We start from the raw sequence: 12,229 nt of genomic DNA on the forward strand, positions 1-12,229 counted from the left end.
GTCTGGTTAGTACTTGGATGGGTGACCGCCTGGGAACACCAGATGCTGTTGGCATCCCTACGTGTCAAGTGGGGTTGGTGGAGGATTAGTGCCCCTCCCTGTAAAACAATAACTCTAAGCCGTTGGCCACCCCGTTTGGGATACACGGCGTCTGGCAATGAATGAATATATATATATATATATATATATATATATATATATATATATATATATATACATACACACACACACACACACACACCGGTATATCATGTCTGACGCCAATCCCGATTAAGTCTTCTGGCATTTCCACCTCTGTATATTATATATGTACACGTCAGGGATATATCATCCCCTGACACAACACCCTGCCTCACCTACTCCCATACAATGTCCCCATTTTTCTCTTTGCGTGTCTGGGCTAGTTATTGGGTTGCTTGTAAATTGTGCGGAAAAGTATAGTAGCAGTTGTTTCATCATCATTCTTTTATATTTCCATACTCAGTATTTGCATGTGAATTACCTTTACAGCACTAAAGGATATACAGGCCTAAGTTATGAATCGTCATGCTACTTAACCCCTTCACTACGAGTTCAAGTGTATCATCTAGCACTGCAAGGAAATGTTAATAACCTCGTCATGGAAAAGAGCTAAAGAAAACTGATTGCTACTCTTTCATTACGAAAAGTTTACCTTTACCTGAATGAAACTGTCTGATGGGAGGAAGAACAAGTATTGGAAGACATTTATCATACTGAAAGGGTTAATGATCACTATCTCCCATTCATTATCTCTCAGCTTTGTTTCAGGCACCGTTCCATTAAGTTACTTACATATCATGCATATCAGTTTAAGAGTGAGCAGATATGTGTTTAACTTATCAGTCTGAAAACTTCTCATTCACTTCATGCTTGCTACAATCAAAGGGTTTTGTTCAGTTAAGGAGAAACTTATCGTACGGTACTGAAGGGGTTAGATACATCCTCCACTAATCCCTTCACAACCTGCTGTATTTATCTAAGCTTATAAAATCTCTTAAGGTAGCCAAAGGAAAATATAAACTAAGTCATCGGGTAAAAGGGTACAAACTCCCCTGCCCAGGCAAATGTACAATAATTCTCCTCTGAACATTTAATATACGCTCCTTTGTGACTAATAACCATCAGACTGTGTAATGAAAGTGTGTTGAAGTAGTGAGTGATATGTTTTAATACAGGGGGACTAAGTAAGAGAGCTTAATTTATTCAGAGCATCAGATAGCCTTGATTTTTATTATGCTGGCTCCTTTAAAACCTTGTGCTGATTTGCGGGAGTAGTATTTAAAGCTATGTTGCTGGTGTCAGGCGGGATGTGATTTTAGGTATTAGCATGTGATGTGTTGCTGTGCATTTTTTTGTAAGTACCTGTTGTGGTGGGTTCCAGTGGTCATGCATTTATTGTGGTGGTTTGTAGTATTTTGGATGCTTAAGTCATTTCCAGTAATCGTAATGTTTGTTGTGGCAGATTACAGTTATAATAATTTTTGCCGTGGTTGCAATGCTAGTAAAATCATGTATTTGTTATGCTATGTTACAAGCCATATGTTCATTGTGGTGTACTGGTAGTGAGTTACAGTAGTCATATATATATTGTAGTGGGTTGCAGTGGTGGTATATATGTCGCGGTGGGTTGTGATAGTCGTAGTCTAATGTTTATTGTAGTGGGTTGCTAGAATCACTAGGTTTCTTGGAGTCGGCAGAAACTATTATAATGTGTGTTGTGCTTGTGTGTAGGCCGTGTGTTTGTCGTGGCGGTTCACAATGGTATGGTGGGTTGCGATGGTAATATTTCTGGTGTGGTGCGTTGCAGGGGTTATATTCTTGGTGTGGTGGGTTGCAGTGGTTATAATTTTGATGTGGTATGGCGGATTGCATTACTGGTGTGATGGAGTGCGGTTATTATATTCCGGGTGTGCTGGGTTGCTGTGGTTATATTCTTGGTGTGGTATGGTGGGCAGCAGGGATGATGTGGTTAGTTACAGTGGTCATATTCCTGGTGTGGTGAATTGCTGTGGCCGTATATGGGCTGCAATGCACATGCAGTTTGGTGTAAAGCTGCAGCAGTCACCGAGAGTTGCGTGTGCTCTGGTGATCAGGTTTGCTGGAATACTGCATTGGCTGCATCAGAGGCCTGTATTGCATGGTGGGGGAGTTACTAGTGTGTTGCACGGGAGAGATTTAGTGTGTTGTAGAACAGAGAGCTACCGTGTTTCAGGAAGAGAGCAGTTGTGGTACAGAGGCCAGTGTTGCAAGGTAGGGGAGGTAGTTGCGTTTTAAAGGTGGGTGTCTGTGTGCTGCAGCGGTCAGTGTTGAAAGGGAGGGAGTGTGTATGTGTTGCGGTCACCAGTACTGAAGGAGAAGGAAGAAGTGTGATTTGGTGAGAATCATTGCAAGTGAGAGACAATGTGTTGTAGCGATCATGTGTTAAAGGAGTGAACTGATTTATTGCATGATGGGAGAGTTTATGTGTTGCAAGGTGAGGCTGCTAGTGCGCTGCATGATGATGTGCTAGTGTGTTGCATGTTGGAGGAGCTGGTGTGTGTGTGTGGAGAGAGAAAGAGAGAGAGAGAGAGAGAGAGAGAGTGTGTGTGTGTGTGTGTGTGTGTGTGTGTGTGTGTGTGTGTGTGTGTGTGTGTGTCAATTGTGGGTCAGTGCATTGCAAAAGAGAGAGAGAGAGAACCAGTGTATTGGGTTGGGCAGTAGACCAGTGCTGAACGTGTTGCGCTGACTATTGTTATTGGTTTTATGCATTTAGTGGACAGGCGGCTTAGTTCCCTTATAGCATAGCGGAATCTGTTTGCTTGCGGTGTTTGTGTGTGCTACGTATTGCAGTCTCGCACGTGCGGTGAAACAGTTTCGAAAATAAAACGAATGGAGTTTCAGCCAGATTTCACCGACCACTCTGTAACACACACACACACACACACACACACACACACACACACACACACTCTCTCTCTCTCTCTCTCTCTCTCTCGTTGCTACTCACTCTACTTATCGGAGACACAGTTATATTATGACGATATTGCAGGATTAGTGTTACAGTCAGTAGCCGGGATGAGACATTGGCGAGTGCTGTGTGTGATGCAGGAAACGATAACCGTGATCGATATTGTATTCCGTACTTTCAGCCCCTTCAACTCGAGGACAGTTTTTTTTTTTTTTTCTTTCCTTTTGTCTAGAGAGCCTTTTGATTTTTTTCTTTTTTTTCTGCTTTTTGAAGAGAGCTTTCGACTTGCAGGTTTGATGTAGCTTTCCCTAACCTGTTCAGTACAAAGAGTCATTCCTGAGTTTAATGAAATAGTATACGTATGTAGGAAAACTAACGAAAGTAGAAAGTCACCATACTGATTGTTCTTTGTGCAGAGGCGAAGTACTGGGGCAGTGCTTGTGTTGCAGTGAGATGCCTCTGTTGTTTTCTGTTGTTATAATCAAAGAATCGTCGGGAATCGGTCTGGGGTAGTGGTAATGTGTTGCAAGAAAGGAGTTAATGGAATTGGTTGATCTAGCTCCCTCTGTGTTGCTAAAGGTTAAGTGATAATTGGTGTTAGTGCAGTATCAAATGCTGGTAACATTGCAGTGGAAATTATTGCGTGTATTGGAGTGAGACTGAATGTTGCTATTGCTACAGAGAAACTGAGTTTTCGTCATTGTTATAGGGCATGGAGATCTTGCACAATTTGAGTTCTGGTTGGACCTTGTTGCTAGTATTGCAGTAATGAATGTTGAATTAATATTGCAGTGATATTGGATTTTGCTTATACTGTAGTGACTGACCTTTACTAATGCCCCAGTGACGAGTACTGATTGTCCTGAAGTGACAGAGACTGCTTGTATTACTGCAGTGACGTTGAGTGTTACTAGTATTGAAGTGAAGCTGAGTTTACGTCATTCTTGCAGGGTGTGGAGATCGTGCACAACATGAGTGCGGGCGTGACCATGAACGGAGACAACCTGATCCTGAGGCGGCTGCAACGGGAGGACTCAGGCTCGTACACCTGCACCGCCGCCAACACTGAGGGTCGCGTCACAAGCAATGCCGTCCACCTTGCCGTCAGACGTGAGTACCTTCCGAATCTCTCTCCTTGTCTCTTCTGTCTGCATAGTAATCTCTTCCACTATCTGTCTCTTTCACCGTCTGTCTCTTCCTCTATGTGTCTCTTCCACCAGCTGTCTCTTTCACCATCTGTCTCTTTTATCATCTCTCCCTATCATCATTTGTCTCTTCCACTGTTTGTCTCTCCACCATTTGTCTCTTCCATCACAGGTCTCTTTCTGCATCTCCTTTCTCTTATATTTTTGTAATGCCGTCCACCTCATCGTCTACTATTAAGAGTGCCATCTGCCTGTTTCTTGCTGCACCAAGTGTGTGTGTGTTCTGTTTCTTTTCCTTCCACTGTGTTCTGTTCTGTTTCTGATGGTTGTACTTCCTTTTGGCACTTTATTTCCAGTTATTCTCTTTCTCATTCTCGTTATTTACTGCTTGTTCGCTTTGTCACTTCCATCATTTATATCTTTCTGCATAAACTTCCCCCACACCATCTCTTTTCCACCACATCGTATTATTTCTTAAAACTATATTGCATCAGTATTTACAACTTCAGCTCCCCCCGAACAAGCGTTATGGTAAGCCATTTATCGACGGAACTAATCCATGTATATTGCAAAAGAAATCTAAGTTACGCACTCACGACAAAGGAATAATCTCAAGAGGACTCACACCAGTCATGCAAAAGTACTGTCTGGGCATAACTGCTTATGAATATGTAGCGTAATAAGCAAGTCTGCAATAGGAATCTTGATTGCTTTAAGCTATCCCTATTGCTTGGTTTCTTCGATTGAGAGAGAGAGAGAGAGAGAGACTGGACTTTACGTATGCCTTCTTATATACAGAAAATAGATGACCCCTCCAGTATGAAAACTTATTATTTCTTTTAGTTACTTCACGGGCTGCAGGGATTAAGGTTAGCCTAGGCTAGTTAAAAAAAAAAGTTTTCATCTCTCTCTCTCTCTCTCTCTCTCTCTCTCTCTCTCTCTCTCTCTCTCTCTCTCTCTCTTTCTGTTTTTAGTGACGTAATCGTCTTTCTGTGTGACATACTTTATCTTGGTCATGCAGTCTCCATATGGCAGTTTGGATAATAGCCATGCTGATGTGAAATTATTATAAGTGAATTGTATTTCTTCTATGTTTTGCCAAGAACAGAATACATAGATGTCTACTGTATAGTGCCTGACAAACCATGACAAAGGGCTGTCTCGTAGGTATAGCAGCCAACTGTATATGCAAAATGTCTCTTATTTCATTGTTTATCACACTGCTGAGATTCGTACGGTATGCTGTGTCAGGTACTTGATTGGCTTTGTTTTTTTTAATTTACCGTATCTTTGATCCCAGACAAGCCTTTCTGTGCGAGGGGCGGGCGAGAGCACACGCAGGGGGCAGCGCGGGGGTCCATGGTAGCAGTGAAATGTCTGGTGGAAGCCGAACCTTCCCATGGCATCACCTGGACGTGGAAAAGGAAGCGGATGGACGGCAGCGAGGAGGAACTGCCTCAGGAGAATGTCATAAACGATGGCGTCAGATCCAGTGTCCTTGTTACTCCTTACACGCCAGAGGATTACGGCCGTTTCCTTTGCCGGGCCGAAAACTCCGTGGGAAAACAAGAGGTTGACTGTGTGGTGAATCTGGTGCCAGCCGGACCGCCCGACATGCCCACCAACTGCTCGGTCATTCAGGGCAAGCCGGCCACGCACCTGGACACGGCCTCTCTCTCCATCACCTGCGTGGAGGGGTTCGACGGCGGTCTCCCACAGCGGTTCCAGTTAGAGGCTAGACAGGAAGGGGACCTGGTGGCCAACATGACCAGGTGAGGCGTTTGTCATCCCTTGTCGAAACTTGATAGGCTGCCTGTGTGAGCTTCAGGTAAAATTGTTCAGAGTTGAATAATAATGAGAGTTAAAGGTGTGATAATTCACCTACAAAATAGGACTTTCGTATTGTATATTCAGGTAGGGATATATTTAGATACTCAAGAAAAATGCACATTTCCAGGCTAATACGGAAGTAACATCTTGTGTCACCATGAGCCGTTACTTACTGTACTGGGTTTGGAAAATTACCGTGAGTTTCAGTTACGAAATTGTATGAGCGTGTGTGCCTGTGTCCTCTTGGATATGCTAGGGCTGTCCCACAAAGGACGAATGTGATATTAGCGTGATTTTTTTTCTAACGGGAGGGCACTTAATTTTTTTTTTTTTTTCAAAATTTAAATCCTCAAAACTCATCCATACCTCACTGATCGAACTGGCGAGCTTATGATCAGCAGTCCACTCCTCTAGGATTCTGATCGCCACCTGAATAGAGACTTATTTTCCTTCGTTCTAGTATGAGCATAATCGGTGTCTTTTTTACCCTTTGACGGCGAATGATTTTATTTACATTTTATTTCGGCTTACGTCAAACAAGTTTATTTTGCTCCTGAAAATTTCTAAGGCACCAGCACTGCCGAAAACGGTCATGATTAACGTCTTTGCCTTCAATAAAGATGTTGGTGTTATATTCCAGATTTCAGCGGACAGTACTCACCTCGTAGAAACTCATCGCTGCCAGTGGTCAATACTTCTAGGTTTGAGTTTCTGTATGAGATATTTATTTCTGGCAGCTAATTCCCCTGAACATTGTCTTGATGTTTACATAAAATATATATCCACCACCACTGCCAGACGCCATGTATCCCAAACGGGGTGGCCAATGGCTTAGAGTTAATTGTTTTACAGGGAGGGGCACTAATCCTCCACCAACCCCACATGACACGCAGGGATGCCAACAGCATCTGGTGTTCCCAGGCGGTCACCCATCCAAGTACTAACCAGACCCAACGTTGCTTAACTTCGCTGATCGAACGGGAAGCGGTGTACTCAACGTGGCATGGCCGTTATGGAAATTCAAGCTCTTCAAATCTGTAAGAAAAAATTTTACCTTGATGAAAGTTGAAAAATTGGACACGTAAACATAATGACATACCGGTAAACTGTACATACTAGTGAATAATTAGTGTTGCTAAACAGCAGCCTCTCAGTAGCTGGAAAGATTTGTACTCCATAAACAGCAGCCTTTCAAGAGCCGAAAAACTTTGTCTTCCATAAACAGCAGCCTTTAAGCAAGTGGGAAGATTTTTTTTTTTTTTTTTTTTAAGTGAACAACTGCCTATCAGTGGCTGGAATGGTCTTTACTTAATAAATAGCACTGTCATTCTTACCAGATAGTGCACAATAATATCGTCAGGAGGCAGCAAAATAGAAATATATGGGAAGAAAAAAAAAAAAAAAAAGAAGCCTTAGGGTTGCAGTGGTTAATATTTATGGAAGTGTGACGTCAAACATAGAACTGTTCAACCCCCATTAGACTGTTCTTGTTTCTTACGTGACAGTGTACCGCAAATAGCAAGTGGTTTAGATGGTAAAAGTTTGGCTCCAACTAGTGGACATGCAAGAGTCATTATGTGAAGTAAGTGTCATCTGGTTCACACGCACAGAAAGGAGAGCATGTATAGCCTTTATTTGTGCAGTATATTCTAATGAGGGGCTGCTTGTTGATATAATTCAGTGGATGTTGGTATTTTCTGTTGATATTTTCTAGTGTGTTGATTATATTTTATGAATGAACTGTTGCTCGTGTTGTATAAGGTGTCTTGGGAAAAGTGTGTAAACTGTCAGGTTGGTCTTTGGCAAATTTTGGGCGCAGAATAAGTGAATTATGAAGGAGACCATTTCCACTTATGTGATCATCAGTAATTGTAGCTCTGTAACGGAAGATAATACTGGACTCATGTTGGTATAGCTGTTAGTACACAGAATTAGTCCAGGAATAGAAGTTTGACACACTATTGACGGGACATTCTGTATTTCATAGGTGTTGTGTGGCTGTGTTCCTTGCCTTTCCCTCTCTACTCAGATGCCCGAGTCTTTATAATATCGTTGGCAGCCATTTACCCCGTCAGCCTTGGGAAGTTATTATTTTCTATGTTCTTGCAGTTTCCTGATGATTTTATGTAGCTGAGGGGAGATTCCTTTTGTTGGAGGAAGCAACCCCTGCAGTTCGAAAATTCTCGCAAGTGAATAAAATCGTGGTATCATGTATAACGTAAAAGACGTCATCGGAGGGAAGGTGTTACATAGCACCTTTGGGACCAGTTGAGAGCCGTGTCATTCGGCTTAGACGTTTGGATTCCATTAGCTGAAATGATATATCTAAGTACAGTGTCTAAAAAAAAATTGTTACCCAGGCGATCGATAGTCCATAATCAGCACTGTTACTCTTCTGTAATTTGGCGTGCAGGCTTGCCACATCTGATGTTCACAACTTTCCCATAACTGATCACAAGAAATTTGGGATTTGCTGCGTACACTTTTGCCATCTCAGTTTTCAGTCTTTACGTCCAGGCACTACCATTTTCCTGTCACTTCTTCTTATTGCTTTGCTTTCCTTTACAGGTGGCTTTACATTAAGTGACAAGCCAAATGGTTTCCTGTAAGCCAAGAAACCATTTACAACGCTGGGTGGTAACCATATAACCAAACCATACGTGCTCCCTACGTGTCAACAAGTGGGTTGGTGGAGGTTTAGTGCCCCTCCCTGTAAAACAACTAACTCAAAGTCAAATGGCCACCCCTTACGGGATTATGGCGTCTGGCAGTAGATAGTAGTAGATAGACTACCATTTTCTCTTATACTTGCTACTTTCAGACGATTTTATCCAGACTGGGTTATGAAGTATATATATATATATATATATATATCTATATATATATTTATATATATATATATATATATATATATATATATATATATACTGTATGCAGTATATTCTTTGTTAACTTTCCTCATGGAGCATGTCTCCTAAGCTGAATAAAAATAGCAAAAAAAAAAAAAAATAGTAAGGAAAACACAGCAGGAATATAGCAGGAATAATTAGCAAGAAACAGGAGGAGGATATTAGTAAGAAATATATATAGCAATAAAGCAGTATTGCGAGAAGAAAGTAGAATATTACCTCCATGCATTGAAGTGGTTATTTACTGTAAATTCGTTAAGGGGTTGCAGGGTAAATAACATGGTTAACTATCTTCTCTTTTTTGCAGCGAATTCCCTGAGTGGCTGGTGTCTGGGCTGCGGGCGGGGGTGACGGTGATGCTGAGGGTTGTGGCACACAACGCCCGAGGAAGGAGTGAGGCACGCACGCTGGAAGTCCACACCACCAGTGCTCAGCACAGGGCGGCGCCAGGTCAGCCTACATCAACGTCATCGTCGCAGCACAAATAATCGCTGTCATAATCATCATTGTCATTGTCAGCGTCGTTGTTTTTCTCTCTCTCCATATCGTTCTCGTCGTCATCATCATCGTCGTCATTGTTGCCGTTGTCGTCGATAAGGCATTTGTAATATCCATCACTATCGTCGCAGTCATCATCCTCATCATCATCATACAGTATAATCACAGTCCTATAGTCATCCTTATACATTATACAGGCCTAATATCATCATCATAACATTATTTCCCACTAATAAAGTGGGCTATTGGATCCATAAATATTGATTTTCTTGGCCTTCTACAGTTTTTTCTCGCCCAGCCTCTCTCACGCACTCATTATTAGCACCCAGCATATTATTAACCATTTTCTCATCCCTTTTTTTTATTTACATTGGTTTTCTGTGATAGTGCAGCAAAGTGAGTAGTTGCAGGTAGTGATTCCTAATGTAATATTTCAACTTCTTCTGGATATTCTTAGGTAGTTCAGATATTGATTTCTAGTCTAATATTTCAGATTTTAAAGACATTTTATGATCATTTAATGCATTTCTAAGCCGCCGGTATACCCATCCTTCATTTTTCTGAGTAACCTACCTTATTATTATGCAGTATTTCAATCGACTAGGACTTCCAGTAAGATATGAGTCTAAAGTCTGCTTAATTCACACTCAGATTCTACGGACACGGTGGCTTTCCCCCCCATTGTGGGAGCTGCTCTTGGCCTGGTGGCGGTGGTGCTCCTGCTGGTGATAATCATCCTCATCGTCTGCAGGAGGATGCGGCCCCGTCAACAGAAACCAAGCACTGCCGAGGTTCCGCTCACACCTACAGCGGGAGGAGACAATTTTGACCCAGACGTGGTGGCCTCCATACAGCGAGCACCACACAGCATCGATGTTATCCCGCCAGACCAGGACGGCAACCAAGACGATGAACAGACTTACGAATGCCAACGTTTTCAAGCTGAGCAGGAGGAAGATTCTCATACACCCAGACAGTCATGTGTATATGTCCATAGACCAAGGGACACTCGCTCATCTAGGGATTGCGAGGATGAGGAATGCGGATCGTGTTCCTGTGCTCACAGACGAGGCAGTAGACAAGTCCAACATACACACCATATTTCACTTGAGGACAACACAGATAGGGAGGTGAGCTCTTGTTAATCTTAAGGAGGTGTATCATAGTACAAAGTAATGCAGTCGTGAACAGTCGGCAGTACTGTTGATAATTCCAACCATTTAAGAATCCATTGTACTCAGGGTTATATTTTCGATTAAAAACTTATGTGTTACCCAAGTAATATTGTTCTCGGTATCTGATTTTTTTTATGATTATATGTTTTTAATATTTTCTTTTTCCTTGGTAGGATGTTGTCATCAATGACTCACAGAGTTACGACTCGGGAGTGTCTGAATCAGAATCTGATTCTGAGCTGCGAGAGCAAGAGGCGGGAGGGCAGGTGGGGGCGTTCATCCCTGAGAGCGGCCGAGCTTATGTCACCATGTCTGCTGGAGAGGCACTCGCTCAGCTTTCTCCTGATGTCCAGTTGCGTCTGGTTCCGTCCGATCTTGCTGGAGTTACCACTCGGCCTTCACTTGAAACAGAATCAAAGGAACCCTCTCCGGTAGAGGTACGACTTAGGCCTTTTGTCTCCAAGGAGTACAAGGTGTCGCCAGATTCAGTGGAGGAGTTGCGATGTACACCGTCTTCTTGCAGGGAGGTGCGGCTACTACCCTCTGCTTCTGGGGAAATGCGCTTGGCTAGAACTTCATTAGCAGATGTGCGATCACCTAGTTCGAGAGAATTAAGTTCAGGCATAGGTACCAGTGTCTCGTCGCGGCCTCCTTCGAGCTGTGCTGTCACGTCTCCTTCCTCACAGAGAGAAATTATATGTCTTCCCATATCGCCTGGAGAATCCCCGAGATCGCACTTAGCTTCTGGTCACAGATCAAGGGACTCATCTAGAGAGGCAAGACACAGAACCCCAGTGCCACAGACAAGTAAACCAATACGACCAGTATCAACCAAAGACGTTAAGTACGAGTATATCCCCGTTGCAACGGAACTGGGGCAACAGGACCAGGGTGAGCCAGTGACACTTCTGCAGGGTGAACACGGTGACATTGTGCTGATACCTAGAAGAACATCCAAACCAGAAATTATGAGAGGAGGAAAACACTGTACTCCTGTGTTTCCAAATGTCAAAGTGTCGGACTTGTCTCAGAAACACAGCACACCAACACCCACCCAACCAGTAACTCTACCCAAGGCTGTTGCCAGAGAAAGTAAAGCAAAAGCACTGAAGAGAGCTGCAGCAGAAAGGGAAAAATTAACCAGTGACTCCAATCGCATGCTTCCTACCACTCCTCTGCTCACCCCGGAAGAGAAAACTGTTATCCTTCCAGCAGGGCGGCGCAGCTACCAAACCCGTCCCCACCCTGACGTGTGTCGCCGCGAGAGCTCCGTATGACACAGGCGTCGTAATTTGTCAATGTTTGCTTGATAGACAATAATAAGGACACAGAACTGGGGCTCGGGCAAATGTCATCATCATCATTATCATCTTAGCTAAATTCCTAACTGAGAATGAGGCAAGTAGGATCCATAGATGACAAATGCACAATGTAAAAGTAGGGAAACAATCAGTTACAGAGTGCCCTTTTTAGTTAAGGCAAGAAATATGATAAATTGGGACGGTAAAGCTGAGAGGGGTATGTTTCCACTCTTCATAAAAAGGTGCTTGTGTTCTCCCTCAGTAACAGACATCATTCCCACCGGTGGAGATTCTTCTCCCAAACCGACAGATCTTCGTCCTTTCGAAATTTAGATGAGGTAACGTTCTAGTGGTAACTTCAGACATGAGCTTATTTTTGTATATTGTCAGGCTTAATGATGTA

General features: G+C 43.0%; 1 protein-coding gene and 1 non-coding gene across 2 annotated transcripts in view; one reads left to right on the top strand and one right to left on the bottom strand.

Annotated features, from left to right (window-relative positions):
- The window catches only part of LOC145404720 (uncharacterized), a 336,793-nt gene extending 324,991 nt beyond the window's left edge, over positions 1-11,802 (top strand). Inside the window, exons 9-13 of the mRNA XM_080276271.1 lie at positions 3,919-4,078; positions 5,414-5,885; positions 9,160-9,302; positions 10,002-10,480; positions 10,699-11,802. Coding sequence (XP_080132397.1) covers positions 3,919-4,078; positions 5,414-5,885; positions 9,160-9,302; positions 10,002-10,480; positions 10,699-11,802 — 2,358 coding nt within the window. The remainder of the gene's footprint in view (positions 1-3,918; positions 4,079-5,413; positions 5,886-9,159; positions 9,303-10,001; positions 10,481-10,698) is intronic.
- Positions 6,840-6,958, bottom strand: LOC145404779 (5S ribosomal RNA). The gene has a single exon (XR_013898235.1). It is a non-coding gene; the product is annotated as a 5S ribosomal RNA (ribosomal RNA).
- Positions 11,803-12,229: the final 427 nt, after the last annotated feature.

The sequence above is a fragment of the Coenobita brevimanus genome, chromosome 64 (genome assembly GCF_032717465.1).
Source record: "Coenobita brevimanus isolate Jiangsu-jjx chromosome 64, ASM3271746v2, whole genome shotgun sequence".
Taxonomy (NCBI): domain Eukaryota; kingdom Metazoa; phylum Arthropoda; class Malacostraca; order Decapoda; family Coenobitidae; genus Coenobita; species Coenobita brevimanus.